The sequence below is a fragment of the Haliotis cracherodii genome, unplaced genomic scaffold, assembly GCF_022045235.1.
Source record: "Haliotis cracherodii isolate W230 unplaced genomic scaffold, xgHalCrac1.p SCAF_10, whole genome shotgun sequence".
Classification (NCBI taxonomy): domain Eukaryota; kingdom Metazoa; phylum Mollusca; class Gastropoda; order Lepetellida; family Haliotidae; genus Haliotis; species Haliotis cracherodii.
The window spans coordinates 18,238,457-18,257,830 of record NW_027266265.1 but is presented as its reverse complement, the minus strand read 5'-3'; the positions used below and the strand labels follow the sequence as shown (position 1 = coordinate 18,257,830).

At 39.8% G+C, this 19,374-nt stretch overlaps 1 protein-coding gene across 1 annotated transcript in view; it reads right to left on the bottom strand.

Annotated features, from left to right (window-relative positions):
* The window catches only part of LOC139454158 (membrane-bound transcription factor site-1 protease-like), a 35,086-nt gene extending 18,573 nt beyond the window's left edge, over positions 1-16,513 (bottom strand). The window contains exons 1-13 of the mRNA XM_071235694.1: positions 16,412-16,513; positions 13,487-14,027; positions 12,276-12,427; positions 9,525-9,630; positions 8,960-9,102; positions 6,963-7,031; positions 5,404-5,569; positions 4,868-4,977; positions 4,223-4,339; positions 3,205-3,272; positions 2,698-2,800; positions 1,404-1,480; positions 354-428 (exon numbers count right to left, since the gene is read on the bottom strand). Coding sequence (XP_071091795.1) covers positions 354-428; positions 1,404-1,480; positions 2,698-2,800; positions 3,205-3,272; positions 4,223-4,339; positions 4,868-4,977; positions 5,404-5,569; positions 6,963-7,031; positions 8,960-9,102; positions 9,525-9,630; positions 12,276-12,427; positions 13,487-13,682 — 1,382 coding nt within the window. The 5' untranslated portion in view covers positions 13,683-14,027; positions 16,412-16,513. The remainder of the gene's footprint in view (positions 1-353; positions 429-1,403; positions 1,481-2,697; positions 2,801-3,204; positions 3,273-4,222; positions 4,340-4,867; positions 4,978-5,403; positions 5,570-6,962; positions 7,032-8,959; positions 9,103-9,524; positions 9,631-12,275; positions 12,428-13,486; positions 14,028-16,411) is intronic.
* Positions 16,514-19,374: the final 2,861 nt, after the last annotated feature.

Genomic DNA, 19,374 nt, shown 5'->3' with positions numbered 1-19,374 from the left:
CATTTATGTAGGGAGACCCTTTCCCCAGGTTGATTGTACACAACTGTCTACTTGGTTACAAACTAATTTGAACAGCCCCCCCCCCCCCCCCCCACAAAAATACCCCGCCTGCCCGCACTATATTTTCAAAATCCATTGCCTGAGTACTAATTCTTTTGGGGTTTTTTAAGCCTTATATCACGTTCAAAGTTTTATTATACTATATCTAAGGACGCAGTATACACATCCTAACAATTAATGCATAAGAACATTAATTGTTTAGGAGTTACATCAGATACTTCTAACATACCATATTTCTCATGAAGTGAAATAATAAAGCACACTACAACACCTTCAAATTTTCTATGACTGACCTGGCAAGAAGAGTTACTGCCCCTGCTACAACAGGTGACGCCACACTTGTCCCAGACAGAGATCTACATCCGCCCCTAGGAAAGTGTAGAAACAGGTGTAGGTTAATCGGATCAATGTATTGGTGGATGATTACCCCAAATACAGAGAGACAATGACACCAACATTTAGATCTCAGCTTGATATTGATAGTCCCTCATTAAGCTCAACCCGTGAAGATTCCGGGGTAGAATAGGTCTTCAGCAACCTATGCTTGTCGTATAAGGCGACTAACGGGATCGGGTGGTCAGGCTTGCTGACTTGGTTGATGCATGTCATCGATCCCAATTGCGTGGATCGATGCTCATGATATTAATCACTGGATTGTCTGGTCCAGACTCGATTAATTACAGACCGCCATCATATAGCTGGAATATTGCTGAGTGCGGCGTCAAACAACAAACCAACAACAACAAGGTTAGAACTGGGTCTCCAGTAACCATTTCTAGTAAGAGGCGACTAACAGAATTTGGTGGTCAGGCTCACTGACTTGGTTTATGTATGCTATCTTATCCCAATTCCATAGGTGGATATACAAAATGTCAATCACTGGATTGTCTGGTTCAGACTTGATTATTTACAGCCCGCCGTCATATAGCTCAGTGCGGTGTTAAACAACAAACTAACAAAATCCCCCATTAACTGCAATGATACAAGACACCTGCAATCTGGAAACCATATACATTTAATGAGATGGACAATGCTAGATATTTGTTGTATTCTAAACAAATAAACAGGATGACGAAGTAACATTGTATAGTTCTTCAATTCATAAATGTATTACCAAAGATATTAATCAAAATATATATGAGAGAACAAGCATCCCAGCTTGACATGTCTCCTAAACAGTCAGTTCTCTTCTGCTACTCATCCTAAATCAACAGGACCTTGCCATTAACAGTCAGGAACTTCATCATGTGTCATTTGATTTAGATGTGAGAATTTAAAGGCATTCAAGAAGAACTACACAACCGTTCCTAATTTATTCAACAGTATGACATTTGTCGACCTACTTGAGAGCTGATCCCCGCACGGCCGATCCATAGGTGACAATATCAGGCTTCATGCGCCCATAGCCAGCAGGGAGTTCCTGAAGTAAAACACAATCAGTGGTGAGTCTACACAACAACAATCAACACTACTCTCTACCTTATAGCCACCATGGCTTTACAGACTAGAAATGTTCCTCGCCACATTCTTGGGGCACATATTTTTCTAATCAAAGGAACCTATTTGTGTGAAAACTTTCAATTGGGCACATTCATATACACCGGTACAATTGTGTACCTGGGTACAACCAGTATATGTGGGTACAGCCAGTATATGTGGGTACAGCCAGTATATCTGTGTACCTGGGTACAACCAGTATATCTGTGTACCTTGGTACAACTGGTTCAACTATGTACCTTGGTACAACCAGTATATCTGTGTACCTGGGTACAACTGGTACAACCAGTATATCTGTGAACCTGGGTACAACTGGTACAAATATGTACCTGGGTACAAGAAGTTCTTGTGGAACCTGTACTGACGACCACACTGCTTTGCTCAAAGTGCATGACATGATCACCCTGTTAAAACTGATCAGTGTGCAATCTAATTGAATTGAACGGTGGTCACCCATCCACTTATCCCAGATTTGTGACCTATGCACTCTGGGCAAGAAATGGCCATGACATCATCGTAACCATCTTGCTGTTTAACCAACATGGACTTCAGCCATATGACATTGTGTGAGCTGGATGTAGGAGGTGAAGTGAGGTGAAGTGAGGTGAAATGGGGTTTAACATCTCGTTAAAGATTATTGCACTTACATAGTGATGTGCATGCATGTGTGTGAGAGGTTGCTTGTACTAGTCTGGTCTAATACCAATTTGCAGTCCACTGAGATACCATGCCGCAGTTCAACATGAACAACCAACTCAGACACAGTATACTGACTCCAAGCTGATCAGTCCTTTTTTTAGCCCCTTAATGCCAAACACAAGGCAGGGAAACAACAAGTAACACCTTTTACCATCATGACGTGGCCGGGAATCAAACCCCAACTTCTGCTCTCTGGGCATACACTCTACCACAAGACCACAGAGGTGGTCAAATGTAGGGCGAAGCCCAGATGTTTATAACTGTGTTGTAATCCACAAATATGGCTACTGATTGTACCGACTGACCTAGGATGATGGCTGGGGAATATCTGGTACCTGTGACCAGCAGGTTACAGCAGTTAGGGGACACAACACAGAGTATCCTGTACACCGTAGACCCCCAGTGCACAAACAGAACATAGAAAAGAGGAAGATGACCTACCCATGTGGTCATGCCGCGGGATGAGAAGCGTGCAATCTGGTGGTCGAAGTTGATACCCCCTACACCGATCACATCCATCTGGTCAGCCGGGTTGTTCAACGTTCTGCACAAGTAATACATACAGCTTGTAATATACATCAGCATTGTACATAGAATTAAACACAAATGAAAATCTTCCTCCACTGATGAAATACACAATCTGTCTTACACTACAGAATCATCCCCACCACTGCACTGGAGCAGTCTACATATAACTAGAAGCAATACTCATCTTGACCATCTTGACAAAACAATATTTGGAATACAAAGAATATGGTTGAATCATGCTATATTTAATATCTCTTTGCAAAACATAAAGTAAATATTTTAAGGTGGTGTCCTCAGATACAAAAACATAAATGCATTAGACTTATTAAAATCCCAATCAGAAATCACCTTGTCAACTGACAACTATGTTACACTGCACTGTTAACCTGATCACGCCTGTAGTGTTACATGACTACTTACCCATACAGGGGGCCGTCATTTCCTATAGCTGACACCATGATGACTTTGTTTGCCGTCAGCTCCCACACCTGCACAATCAGACAATCAGTTACATACTTACAGCCTTTCTAAGCAAGTGCAAAAAACACTTTCATGAGAAGAAAGTTTTCAGAAAATGACCAGAATTGACCCATCATAGATCTGAGTCGTACATGATATACAGCGACAATTTGGCACATTCTGCAATTTCCAGCTATATGATGGCAGTCTGTAACTTATCGAGCCTCGACTAGACAATCCAGTGACTGATATCATGAACTTCAACAACCGCAATTGGGATACAATGACATGCATCAAACCAAGTCAGTGAGCTTGACCACCTGATCCAATTAGTCGCCTTTTACAATAAGAATGGCTGCCTGTTACAGCAAGCATGGGTTGCTGAAGACCTATTTTACCCTGGATCTTTATGGGTCTAGTCCACTAGTCCTTATAATAATAATAACATACAGGAAAAAGCTTAAAACTCGCAAATTATGTCCTTATGATACTTTAGCTATAAGGCAGTTTGGCAAGGACTATAGGACTAGTGATACCATTTCTATCACTGCATATATCTTTTGATAACAGGATTTCAGATGCCAAAATGTGTTGTTCAATGTCCATCATACAACCTACACTGTTACAGATGAGCTGACTGGGTTGATGCATGTCATTGTATCCCAACTGCGTGGATCGATGCTCATGATGTCAATCACTGGATTGTCTGGTCCAGACTCGATTATTTACAGACCGCCGTCATACAGCTGGAATATTGCTGAGTGCGGCGTTAAACAACCAACAAACAAATGTTACAGATGAAGAACCATGTCCATGGCAGTAGTTAGGATCTTTCTCAGCTCATGTGGTACACAAATGCTATCTCTACTAAAACCACAAGCCCTGTGTTTTTAAAGATGGACCTCATCATGAGTTGTAACCCACTACTCCGTCCAAGGTGTGTTTAATGAGTTTGTTCAGCACCACCAGTTCTAATCACCTTGTCAACAAAGGGATGATCCATGAAGTCTGGTCCGCCGATGCTGAGATTGAGGACGTTGATCTTCTTCAGTATGGCATAGTTAAAGGCATCCAGAAACCATGAGGTGTACGAGACCTGCAACCACAGTCATAGAACACAATAACGGGAATGATTCAAACACCCCAAACCCCTGTCAAATTAATTGCTAAGGAAATCTCAAGTGACAATTACAACCTTGCTGAAACATGGGTAAGGTGCTGACAAACGAAGGCCTACAAGCTGGGATCTTAGTCTCCTTTTCCCCCTCTTAGGGACACAACTCTGAACAGCATTCTCTCTAAGGGACACAACTCTGAACAGCATTCTCTCTAAGGGACACAACTCTGAACGGTATATTATGGAGCCCTAGATGATTGCTCCACCCACGCCCTGGACTAAATAGGAGCTTAGAAGTGTGCGCAAATGAAAATTACTTCAGCATGTCAAGTATATAACTCAGAACCAATATTGACACTCAGGCTTAGTATTGAAACAAACTGAAAGTAAAAATCTTCAAAACAGTCACTATTTATCTTCATATTGCTATAATGGTTAAAGTAAAGCTGTGTTCTGTTTGAACTTCTGCTACTGAATACCAAAGGAAAATGTTTGAAAACTCCATACCTGATTATTAGTAAAAACTCTGAAAACGTAGATATCTGCATCTGGAGCGAAGCCAAGACATTCCTGAGAGCTGGCAATAACACCCGCCACAAACGTTCCATGTCCTAGGCCTGGAAACATGGCATCACAACATTCACACTTAAGTATAACAACAGTCTTTCATAATGCTAAAGATGCTTGAAAAGTCATAAGATCTATCACAACATATATTATAGTGTTCCCTTGCTATTGCCTTCTTCAATAAAGCGTGCAGTAAAGCATGGCTCCCAAAATTTACTTAGATTTTTAATAAACTCAAGTTTGCCAATGACACAATGTTTTCCCCATCTCAAAAAAACATTATCAGCTGATCACCATGATCTCTAACACCGGGAATACCAGTCAACTAATCCGAACTGAAGTACGCAATTTAATATACCATCTGGTATACTATAACGCTCATCAATTATTTGGACCCTAAAGGCAGTGTTGTAGCGAGAGATCACTGTATTGAAATATTCAGTTCTAAATTATTTTTTCTCATGTACATCTCTTACCATCATCTAATGTCTTCTCATTTGTCCAGTTTGATCTGTCCTTGACCTTCCCTTTTTTAAAGTGAGGATGATCTGATGCCAAACCAGTGTCAAATATAGCAACCCTGACGCCGGCGCCAGTGAATCCCATGTTCCACAGAATCTCGGACTGGAGAGCACTTACAATCTGCAACACAATCACGCAAATGAGGGGATATGTATATACAGATTATGTGAAACACAATACATATCATTACAATTTTTCAACTGTAGAACAAAAACGTACAAAAAAGGGAATACAATAGCATCAAACTTATCTTTCTTCAAATTTACAGAGTAAATCCTTTTTTCACACCTGTCACCATGTTTTCAATGCATATTCAAGCAAATCACAATTCAGTCACTGCTCTAATATACTGTACTACAGTTTCAACTGTGTCTCCAGTATAACAGCCAGGTGCTCTTGAACAACACCAGCAGCTGCCACTGAGACAGGAATTAACAAACACGTTCCCTATTTACAGTGTAGAATTAAACATTATAAACACAAAAACTCAATCTCATTAAAATCAGATCTTAGTTATCGTTGCCACTATACAAAGATCTGATGGCATCCCATTATGGGTCATGTCAGTACGACCTTTCGTGAACTTTGACCAACCACTGAAATGACTTACAAGAAGTCGACATCAGCTAATTACAAAGCAGCTTTCTCAAGCTTTACGGCTCTCGTTTCAACCTGGCAAGTTCCAATTCAGACTACGCTTGAAAAATATGTTGACACAGTTCTCGATTAAAATTTTGAAAACTGAACGAACGAACGAACGAACGAACATTCCTGAATGTCTAATATATTGTTGAGATTGTATGGCAGTGCTTTCACCTCCTCCATTCCAATGTTTATCCCTGGGAAGCGAGAGATAGACGATAATTTTGACAGAATCAGTCATACGGGCCGTAACTGTCGTTCGGAAAAACCCCTGTTAAGAATTTCGAGGTTGTATGATTAGAAAACACATTCTAACTGTCTCTTTCATGATCTGGTTAGCGATGCTTTGATTGGTCGGATGTAAGGTTGTTCTGATATGACCCGTAATGGGATGTTCACAGATCTTTGTTTAGCGATAGTGATAACTAAGATCTGCGACTGCACAAATACTCATATGGGATTGGAGTAGTAGTGAGGCGATTCACCGATGCATCAGTGAATCGCGATTTTTTACTTCTTGATACAAGCATCAATCACAATCTCACACAAAGTATAAAGAATCGATTCTTACCTTAAACGCATTCTTTAATAAAAGTTACACCTTACGTTAATTAATAGTAAATATTTTGAACCATTGCGCCATGCTTGACACTGCCAACTTTTAATCATTAGTGTGCCAGGTATTTGGCCATCCTGTCTATGAAAAAGATGGCTTACACACCAGAGATAAGAGCACATGCAAGTATCGTCACATGTATCAGATCGTGAGCAAGGTATCGTGATATGGATCGGATCACACAGTTGGTGTATCGTCCCAGCCCCAGTTTGGAGTGAAAGTTGCATTCACAGCCATTCACACTGGTTAACCCACCTGCTTTGGCACCGATCTCATCAAGTTCCTCGACCTGTGCCGTGTTGGCCCATGCCAATATGCTGCACCCTGTCATTTTAGAGAAAACATTTAGTGAGAGAGTGAGTTGGGGTTAACACCGCTTTGAACAGTCAATGTTAGTGTTAACACAAAAATGTGTGCATTACACGCATAAAAATCAACAAAATATGCACAAGTTATTTTGCATGAGTGATTTGCATGCAATGAATTTTCTTTTGCTGATATCAGTGTATCACAAAAATATAAGAAACACATCAAACTTTACAGACGAAAATGAATCTTAATTTGGAATTCCAAAATTTTAAGAATAGATCTTGACCTGATGGTGCTCACAACTCCGAACAGTGATTGGCTAGCAGGTTTACATGTCTGCCATGTCTGCCATCTGCACCTAAGACTTCTCTAGTCATCATTGCTACTTTTTGTGACTGTCCAGCTGTCATGGTCCATATTATTGAGATCACATGATACAAATCTACAGTTAACTACATTTATAACGAACACGCTTATAACGCTTATTGATATAACAAACTTATGTTGTGTTCCCAGCCATTTGCTGTACATATGCTCTACACATGCTCATAACGAACTATGGTTATAACAAACTAATATCAGAGGTCCCTTTGAGTTTGTTATAACCGTAGTTTACTGTATTTTGTTTTTGCCAACGTTCTTGCTTCTTGAATGTAACCACTAAAATGACAAGATCTCTAGTTTGTGGCATATACACGGGCTGCAATCTAGATTAAGGTTAACTACAACTTAAAACACTATTTCCTGTTCTGCAAGACAATATCAAATAAATCAGATCTTAGTTCTTTCTACCGTAAACAAAGATTGTATCTGAAACTATAATTTATCGGGAACAATGTTCCAATTTTGGGTCAGTTTAGTTGCAGCTTTTACTGTGTAAAATAGTAATACCCATAAGCGAAGCATTCTGGAACAGCTGATTGCTATTGTCGGATATATTTCACATAGGGAACAGTCATAACAGATATATAATATAAGTGTAATAACAGGATTTAATTGCATACATCAGTAATGATTTGTTCACATGGAATTTCTGGTGTTAGGCGTTCACGGTGAAGTCTTGGAGTATGGTGAAATAAATATGCGCATACCCATCGACACAGCTATACTCGATACCCCTTGATTCACCATGAACAGACAACAGTGCATGTTGCAAAAATGTCTAAAATTTAATAAAAAAACGCACTAGCAAAAGACCTACAGCGAACACTGACAGTGACAGTATGCCAGGTATATCCCAGCATGTCAGCTTAATGTGGGAGCAAATCTCGAAGTGATACACTATGGTGAAACCCACGAGCAAGGGTATGGTGCTGATAAACCTAGACACACGATCAGGGTGAGCTGGGATTCAAACCCATGATCAAAGGTTAGTAGTGTGCCCAAGGGACACAACTCTGGACAGCGAATTGCTGGGCTTAAGATAACTGGGCCTCCCATGCCCTATAAAACTTAACAATAGGTCATATATACCTAAATTTCATTAGACATGAACCTATGATGAAACTTTTATTTACTAGGCCCAGTAATTTACGGCTGTCTCCTGTTTACAATAGTACAACAGTTCCACTTACAATAGTACTGTCTGCATTGTTGCAATGGAGCTGGCTTTCCCATGTGGTGTAATATCTTCAAGGTTCTTCTGTTATAACCTCATGATTATGATATTTAAAAAATAATTACCTCCTAGAGAAGTATGAAAGCCATGGCAATGGCCACTGCTGGTTTACAAATAACATTCAATGTGATACAAATATGCAGAAAATTCCTCTTTTTAGTGCTATTGTGAAAAGAGCTTGGTCCAAATTGTACAGATTAGCAAAATGTATCAATGCCCCCAGTAGTCGCCATGTTTAACAACATATTTTACATCTGCATAGCGTTCTGATGCAGTGACACTTTAAATCTGCGGTAGTTTTGATGCGGTAGATCTCTCTACTCACCAGTGACAAGCTCTTCCTGTTGTGTGGCCGAGAGGAGTGGAAGGACTGGGACCAGTCCTTGTTGGCCTGACCCTTCCTGCTGCCATTACACGGGGAGCCTGGCTTGGGCTCTGCTGCACTGGCACTGTGCGCATCGTCCTCAACTGGAAAAGGACGTGGAATAGTATGACTGCGAGTCCGTGACCTAAATGCTGCTAGTCCACAACTCACTCCAGACATTTTGTCGGGACAAAGTGACTAGTCCCGACAACGTGTCACAGGTACTCTTCAATTATATACAAACTCAATGACAGGAATTTGTGCTTTTAGGCCCCAGATTTGAAAAAAGGTCCAAATTCAAATACAATTGGGCATTTTAACTTTGTGCTGTATGGGCGTACCTCTGTAATATTTGAAATATTCACATAAAGGGCCCATGTCAGAAAATTCCTAGAGTGAACCCTGCTATAAGGCTGTAACTGAAATTATTCTAAATTTTGTATCTGATACGACAAAAGGGCACAAGGATCTTTTAAGTGATTAGTTAAGAAGTACAAAATAAGTAATAATATTGTCAAGATCTAACCTGGAAGAAACTTAAGTGTGCGTGTGACTTTCTTGTGAGGCGTGACAGTTTTAACAAGTGGGTGGTCTGTCAAGGCTTCAACACCTTCTCCGTTCTGGTCTTTCAGCTGAAAAAATACAAACAAGGTCAATGTAATACTTCAGGGTTTGTCTTCAACAAAATAAAGGCCTTTTTAAGGCTTTTTCAAGTCAAATTCAAGGCTAATATGATCCTGGATCGCAATACCATTCATTTGGTAGAACACTTGTAATTCAAGCAATCATCATGCAAACAAGGCATGCAACATCAGCTGAGAAGCTTAAATTACTCATTCTCAAGCAGCATTACTGTCATCTTCCCAAGGCAAGAGAGTAAACTGACTTTAAAAGTCCAGTTTCCACCCTTGCTGAACTAGGCTGGTATTATGGAGTTACATTTTGGCTGGGCTAACGAGTCTATGCACAGCCCAATCAAAATCGCGCACCGAAATCAAAATCCGGTTCGTAAACTGTCGTGCAGATTTCGGTCGATAGCAGGATTTGTAAAGCATGTGCGCTGTGCAAATCGTTGTCAGCAGATATTTTCCAAATTTTTTCATGTTTTTAATCAAGGTGCTCACGAGATTTGATACATTTCTTGATGTAAGACCCATTTTATCACAATATAGAGCTTGATTATCGACCAGATTGTCCTGACTGGGCGCCACCATTTTGTGTCAAGCAAACACAAGTGATACAAGAAGTGGAATCTGATTGATCCATAGGAGAGGCTTAGAAGGGACATAACTGGTAATAGCCACTAGTGGTGCTACGATCGAGCCCAATAATTCCAACCTTGTTCAGCAAGGGTGGAAACTGGACTTTTAAAGTCAGTTAACTCCCTTGCCTCGAGAAGAGGCATTACTGTATACATTCACAAACTTTCATCAGCACTTTTGTATTTCGCATATAAATAGTAATAAAAACAAACTTGTGTTTAGTTAGGGTCTTATTCAAGGTCTTTTCAAATCATGTTGTCAATTTAAGACCTTTTCAAGAAACACTCTAAAATTAAAGGCCTTTTCAAGCCCTGTGCTTACCTCATACCTCTTAATTAACCAGATTGTGACAATATGCTTTGTAAAATACAGCCCTTGGCTGCCAGAAAAATAAGTTTAAGAGTAAGAACAGGGATAATTCTAGGGTGGTGCTTTGAACCATGAACCAAAGTGTTTGTCTTAACCATGATAAATCAAGGCATATACTTAAAAGAACAAATAATCAGAATCAGATACGAGAATTCACATGACTAGCTAAAAACATAGCTGCTGTGGACTTTCCTGGCTTATCATTGATGATTGTGAAACTCTGCAAGCAAAATACCATGCTCACTGGCTGTTTAACAATATGATACATTAAAAAACAAGTCTTCACATGATGACTCCCCCCCACCCCCCAATTCAAAAGAACAAATCATCTGATTGTTACAGCAAGTCCTACAAGAGAGATCCAGTGGTATAAACTGACATATTTATTTCAATAGTGGAAACATAATGCAAAACCCGTAAAATGGAAATTTTCTACTAGTCCTTAAGATACCTTAACTATTGGGCAGTATGGCAAAGACTACAGGACTAGTGCCAATTTCTAAGGATGGGGATCTGTCCAACTTGATAATAGTATTCTTATCTAATCTGTCTGTCTGTACTTTGAGCACTTTGAGCTTGTATGTTTGGTCCTTTGTCGCAAAGATATAAGTGAGAGGTACATGGCTTATGCTGTAATCTGCTGCATTACCAACTGTAGTTATCAAGAGTTACTGAAGCTCACCTTTCCCATTAAACCCATGAAATGTTACATATTGCAGCTTAATAGAAATAAAGATACAAATGTTTACACTAAACATTTCCCTTCTGTTACTTTGGTTACCTTGACTCGTGAATAGCTATCCAGACAATCTTAAGGTCTGATCAAAGTCAAAGTCAAACTCCTTGCAGTGGAAATTCTAAAAATCCCTAAATAGTAAAAGGCACCAATTGATAACCTGGTCTTTGTGTGTGCAAAGTTTCATAAAAAGAATTCCTATTTGTTTTGCAGATATGGTCCGGACAAACACACCACTAGGAACAGAGTCAAAGTCAAATTTGTTGCCATGTAAACGGAAAAGAAAAAATATTAAAATCCCTAAATAACAAATGGCACGAGGTGACAACAGGTTCTTTGTGTGTGCAAAGTTTCACGAAAGAATGCCTTTTAGTTTTAGAGGTGGGGTGAAATGGAGTTTAACGTCACGTCCAAGATTATTTCACTTATGCGTGCGTGCATGTGTGCGTGCATGTGTGCGTGCATGGCCATGGACATTTCCACCATAGAATACTTCGGCCAGATGACATCGTGTCAGCTGGAGGTGAGGTGAGGTGAGGTGAGGTGAGGTGAGGTGAGGTGAGGTGAGGTTTCATCGCGTCCAAAATTATTGCACTTACATAGTAATGTGTATGCACATGCGTGACAGACTTATGTACACTGAACCTGAACCAACCAGTACTTGCTTTAGCCCCTTAATGCCAAGTGCCAGGCAGGGTAATAAACAAGTACCACCTTTTAACGTCTTTCGGTATGACGCAGCCGGGGATCGAACCCACATCCTTCCGATAAGAACAGAGAGCAAATGGTTGATTGTGGAGTTGATTTGAAGAACTTATTTTTAGCTTTGAAAGACAAATGTTGAATACCTGGGGTTGATAAACGATAAAGCGATAGAGATAATTTGAATTGTGTTTGTTCTGTTACCTACCATGACAACATCAAAATCACTGGGATGTTCATTTGCTGGATTGATGCGAGGAATTATCTTCCATGATGTTATTCCAGATTCCTGTAGAGCGGCTGTTATAAACCTTCTCCTGGCAGAGCTCTTGAAGTACCCATTGAAAGATACAATATATTCTGAAACATCAAGTTGTATACATGAGTGACTGTATAGTTGAGCAACATGGGACAGTAAGTGCCCTTGGCAGGCAGATTGGGACAGAACTGTGATTTTTTAAAATGTTTCATCATTGTTTGCCTGAGCATTCACCATGTTCACCATATTCAATGCAGTGATGTAAAGAAAAGCTGTTAAGACTCTGCCTCTTTAGCGTGTTCAGTGGTCCTGTTGTCAGTGAAATGCAAGTCTCTTCTATCAGTCCCTCCATATTCCGTGACTCCATGGTCGCGGAATATTTGGCAGAAATGCCCACTTGGTGCAGAAATGTACCTATCTTGCAGAAAACAACATGTTGTGCAGAACTTGTGCCGAATTTTGCATTTATATGCCGCACAATTCGTCAAATACACTGCAGAATTTCAACATGTGAGTAGAAAGCTGATCTTAAACGTGTGAACAGATATTTATGTCATTTTGAAGTGAAGTTGACTTTTGTATTATTTCTTATCAAAAGAGCATGTCTGTATGTTTACACTAGTGGTCTGATTAGCTTCAATAAGCTGTTCTAGCAAATGCCTGCCAAAAGTCAAACAGGTGCAAAACTAACCAGAAATTAGGAAAAATTAACTGCAAAATTTGTATTTTGTGGACACGGAATACAGCAGGGACTAGTCTATACAGCCAAAACATAAGTAACATTACCTAAACATGTTTACAGCATAAATGTGGAATTTTTAAAATTCAAACTTCGGAATTCTTACTGACATTTGCTGCAGACTTGGGCCTCAATATTGGCCTCTCATAAATCCCAAACCTACACTAAAATTTGAATTGTTTCACTTGTGATGTTTCCGCATATTATCATTGCCGTAGCTTTCCTAAATAAGCCTGTTTGTAAACCTAGTTAATTTCATAATGCAGTTGTTAATTGTATACCATTTTTCGTTTCACGCGGAATTCTTTTGCATACAGATTTATGGGTCAACTTAGCATGCTTTTTGTTTCAATTTTGGGAGTTGACACGTAACACCTGAAACACAAGTATTTCTTTGGCCTAATGGCTGATCATATCTTACCATTATCAACAATGGCACTGCTGAACTCTGCATGTACTCTGTGAAGCGGCATGGAGGATGACATGTTACACTTGGTGGAGGCCTGGGTGACCTTCTCCAGTAAGTTACACTCCGAGTCCTGCATCAGCTGCAACACTGCCGTCAGCAGCAGCAGCACCAGGCCCGGGTTGCGGACACTCATGGCTGGCTTCACCATTTCAATCCAATCCAAACAAGACACATCACTCTCTACATCGTCACCAAGCTTGGGCAAGTTTTAATTTTCCTCTGAATTTCATGCCAAACTTTTCTATCCAATTCACTGAAGCATGATTACAATTCGATCATACCTGCGTGGTACCCTTTACTAACTTGCTTTGAGTTGAAGAGCTTCTAGTGTGCTTGATGTAATGCACACATACACACAACTGTCCCTTTCACTTGGTGGTCATCTTGAAATATGACCCACTACATTCTGTAATTTGTAGAATATTGGAGCTTAAATCCCCTATGTCACCATGGTGAAAGTTGAGATGCCATTTTCAAACAATAATCAATAGATCTGAAAAAGAAGAAAGAAAATATTCATTACCATTATTATCTCTACTGGGTATCTGTCAGTGTTGATAACATCCCAATCTAGAGATTCCTTTTGTGTTGGAAATAACTTTGAAAACTGGTCGCCTTTTACGGCAAGCATGGGTTGTGGAAGACCTATTCTGGTCTGGTTTGCAACAATGCACATTGTGACATATTCAGTATCGGTTATTTCACAGGTGCCAATATTCAGCGGTAGAAATTGGCACTAGTCTTGTAGTCCTTGCCAAACTGGCCAATAGTAAAGGTATCCTAAGGACTAGTAGAAATTTGTAATTTTTAAGGGTTTTGCTATATGTTACCATTATAAGGACTAGTGGACTAAACATGTTAGTTTCTACCGCTGATATTGTCTACAAATTAGTTTCATGAAGAAACATCAGATTTATGCTTTGACAATTAAGTTCATTTTATGGTGAATGTCTGTCGCTGAAGCGGTTGTTGTTGACACAGGTACTACAGATATGTACCCCAGATACGTTTCTGTGTACAGTAATGTACCCTAGCCAAAATCAAAATACAGCAATGTACCCTAGGACGGGTTTATTCCGCATTGCGCAGAGCGCTTAACCGGTTCCTTGAATTCCTGTGCACTTAGCCTCACATTGTCCCACAGCCTGAAAATGCTCTGTCAAGAACACCTCCACTGGGAGAACATGATACTCATTTTATCAGAATGTTGTTCCTAGAAGATCGCTCTTTTGTGGGGAGAGGTCTCCTAGAATGAGTATAGTTTTAGGCTGCTTAGCAATATTCAAGCAATATCAACATCAAGGCGGGGGACACCAGAATGGGCATCAACCATTATACCCATGTGGGGAATCGAACCTAGGCATTCAGAGTGACGACCGAATGCTTTAAAACTAGGCTACCCCAGTCTCCTAGAGAATGCTCGTACTTGGAATGAGATGATTGCTCCTGCTGTGATTAACTTTAACTGCTATTTATCAGTTTGGTTTGGGTTGTTGTTTTACGCCGCACTCAGCCATATTCCGACGATATATCTGTAAATAATCGTGTCTGGACCAGACAATCCAGAGATTTACATCATGAACATCGATCCACGCAATTGGGATATGATGACATGCATCAACCAAGTCAGCAAGCCTGACCACCTGATCCTGTTAGTTGCCTTTTACGACAAGCATTGTCGCCTTTTACGGCAAGTATGGGTTACTAAAGACCTATTCTATCCCTGGTTTTCACGGGTCTGCTATTTATTATGTCAAACTTGACACAATTATTCCAATGTGAACAAAGATTTATTCATAATGATCAAGTACTAATTAATGTCTCATTCATTTTTAACAAATTATTTTTTGTATTTTCATGACAAAACAATTTCATATAGTTATCTACGACAAGTATTTGCCACTTGGGATATTGATGATTTTCTCTTCTTGTTATTCTGCGACATTGTTTTGATAACTACCAACCAACTTTTAGACATTTGTAGAAAGATTTCAGACAACATCCATTCTACTGTGCCAGCGTGTTATGTAAGAAACAAGCATACACAGGGTATATTCCTTGATGCACAGTATGACCAGAATGCATCATAATCAGGCGAACAGGAACAACGGTTATGGGTTGACGAATATGGACCCATAGGCTGTGTAGGGTACTGGGTACATTGCTGTATTCTGATTTTAGCTAGGGCAATATTTCTGTACACAGAAACATACCTCGGGTATATATCCGTAGTACCCGTGTGGACAACAGCCCCTTCAGCCTAACTGTCTAAAGGAAAATGGCATGAATTTTCATTGAATGACGAATCTGAAAAACCTACACTACCAACCAACAGAAATATTACAAATTGAATTTTTGTAACTTTTGACATAAGTCTGGCACATAACCATGATAACCTAGCAATACCCTGATCTGAGGAAATTACCAAGTGGTACACAAAAATAACCTTAATATGAAAAGCATTCAAGGCCTCAGCACTAAATGCTGAATACTGACATAAAATAAACAAAAACTATTTCGTATGATAACAATCATTGACAAAAGGAGGACCATAAGAACACATGCTTCCCAATAATAATCATAATCATGATAATTGAATGTCATTGTCCAGCACTCTGCGAGTTTGTCAGTGTTAATCTGTACTACGCTGCTACATAAATAATCCAAAATGAAAAGACATACAGAAAATGATACAAGCAAGCTATCAAAATCAACAAATGTTCTTATGATCTGAATGAATCTGGGAGTGACCTAAAATCCTTTCCTAAAAATGTGCTCCACCGCTATCAAAATCAATCAATCCTCTTTCTTTACGTGCGGGGTATTCAATTGTAATTTTTATCCAACACTGACGAAGAAATGCAATTCCGGACAAACCTGAAGTAAACTGAGCACCAGTGTTCGGTCGTAAATTGTAAACAAAGACAATTATTGCTACATTTCTCATGCTCTATTCAACTAACTCTTCTTCCATATTTTTATTTTCATCCGAACCTTGGATGTAAGACACTTTCCCATTGGCTGAGAATTAAAAAGTTATCCAGGTACGTTTGCGGAATATGAATTGTAGAGTTGTAGGCGGTCGTTGTTCTTTCTGACACTTTACCCAGAGAAAATTATGTATATCGTTGACCCCACAAAAACACGTTAGATTATATCCTAGATACTAGACAATCACTTCATTGTACCACAATTTCATATTTATAACAGGGGTCAGTTTCGCTTGACTGAGTTCAATTAGTGCCGTACGTGAAATCGACTCCTGAGCTGTTATATTCCATGTGGTCGCCAACAGAAGACAATTGTTACTATTGAAACCGCATTTATGGTAGTAGGATGGTATGTACGCTTCCAAGAAATGAAGAGTCGTTGTAAAAATTAGTTGAATTATGAAAAGAAGACAACCAATCGATAATGTTATCAGACCTTTAAAATGGGAATGATCAATTCTACAAATATATGTTTCTATCATATGTGACATCGCAATTGCTAAATGTCGAATCAAAGACGTATATACAATATCCATACGTCTTTGATCGAATCTACGAATGTTGTGACGTTACAACAGGTAGGAAATATCACTTAGAAGCTGTAAAGTTTACAACAGCTAATCAAACGTAAACAAAAGCGGCAATACGTCCACAGCTACCATGACTCGCCTCTATCCGTCACTCGGCAAAATAATTCGTAGACTATCGGCTTGTCACAAGTGTCAACGAGTGAAATACCCACTTTTACATACGGTTCAAGTGATAACCTTGACCTTCTATCCCACTTCAGGGACAATAACCAGCTATAGGAGTATTACACACAAGGGTAGAATTAGTCTGTCGTACAGACCCTGAAACAAATATATCCAATACAGCCCATACAATTCTATAATATTTGGCAAGTCTAGATTACTGCAGTATCTGAAAATTAAGAAAGTCTCTGGGCCCCTCTTTAATCTTTTATCTTTTTAATCTTCATAATCTATTAATAGTTTATACCTGTAATTTAACAACTGTATTTGTTCTCTGTAACAATATTATTTCAGAGACTAGATGTTAATGTAGGGTAGAATTGTGGTATGTAAGGCGCCGCGATTCGCTGTGCAGAGTTGCGTCCCTTGGGCAAGCCAGAAACCTATTTGATTGTGGGTTCGAATCCCGGTTCGCCCCGATTATGTTTATAGGTTTGTCAGCACCATACCCGTGCTCGTGGGTTTCACCGAAGTGGTAAACGTCGGAGACCTGCATCACTTCCAGCTTTCCACCCACATTAAGCTGACACGCCGCGATATAACTGGAATAATGTTAAAAGCGGCGTTAAACCCAACTCACTCACTCACTCTAAATTCGAGAGCGAGGAGTATGACATGGATGACATGAACACAAATATAATGTTCTATTTATTACCGAAGGAGATGTCTACATACAGAGACGAATTTTAGTGTTTACCTATAAACACAGCAAGTGGCAACATCAGCGGAACAACAATTTGTCGAAGGACGTCAAAAATCTTAAGCTATGACGTCGATTCTAGCGTGACATCATTCCGACCTCACATCACAATAAGATTCGCATGACGTGAACAATACCATCGGATGACGGAAACAATTCACGGTTGCCTCGGGACGTGATAAATGGCCCTAGGGCACATATGGGTTTTATGAACCCCGATATGTTTGCCCGGTTGTGTTTGCAAACACAACAGCACCGACGCTCAAGATGCTTTTCGAAGAACTTCTTCAACTTATGGTAATTCAAGCGCCATGTTGTCAGTACGCAGGACACCTATAAGAAACTTTGAAAAGTCACATTAGCACCGCACTTTGAATATCTGACCAACAGTCGGTCACTCGCACTGCCGGGGTCCCGTCTGTGCATTGAAAACGGTACGGTTTCCTTGATCTATCAGCTGAATTTGTTTCATGTCAGTACCATTTTGGAAGAGGGAAATCAGAGTGTTCGCCAAAGACATTCATGTTAACTGTACCACCCTATACTGAAGACGTGAAAATCAACACACTCAAGTCGGCTTGTATCTCAGTGACAGCTTCGAACGAAGGGCAAGGTCACCGCCGGAATAATAAAAGACAACCGTGATCTATTCACAGCGTTTTACGCTAGAGATAAGGAATGTTATTGTTCACATTTGGGATATTTTGAGCCACATAATCAGAATTCAGGCACACTTCTACGGAGTTTTCGAATGATTTGTATCGGAAAGGTTCACTTTGAGTGATCTGGTCGTGCAGTCGTGAACAAACAACGCCACAAAGTACGCTTCGCAGGGGACACTCATTGCACAACAGGATCATCCAAGCAAGTCTGTATGTCTGTCCAGATAGTTTAAACTGACTTCATTTCACCACGCTTATCCTTTTAAATTAAATCAAATTGAAAGTTGCGAAAGTGGTCGGGTGCGTCACGCTCATGGGGACCCTCGATCTTTTGATCGGTAGTCGTATCATGTACAATGTAAATGGATAGCCTATAGCTCGATTATATAATGTCTGTGGAAGCTCTATGCATAACTTATATAGAATGCAAACCGAATTTGATGCGTGTGACTATCTTGTGTGGTTTAATAAAGTGTTTGTAAATATCTCATACCCTCATGATATTGCATCAGTTCTGCCGTGTAGTTGCAAAATGAAGGACGTCTCACGATTTTTTTATGAATGGGAAAAGTAGTCCCGGTGTGACATAACACATTCCGGCGCAGTGGTCGGCCGTACGACACACGTGTGACGTACGGATTTAGTATCTTACCACCTGTATCTACACCACGTGGGTAATGAATAGAGAATATTATGTTCGTGTTCATATAATACTATGTTCACGTCATGGTATGTT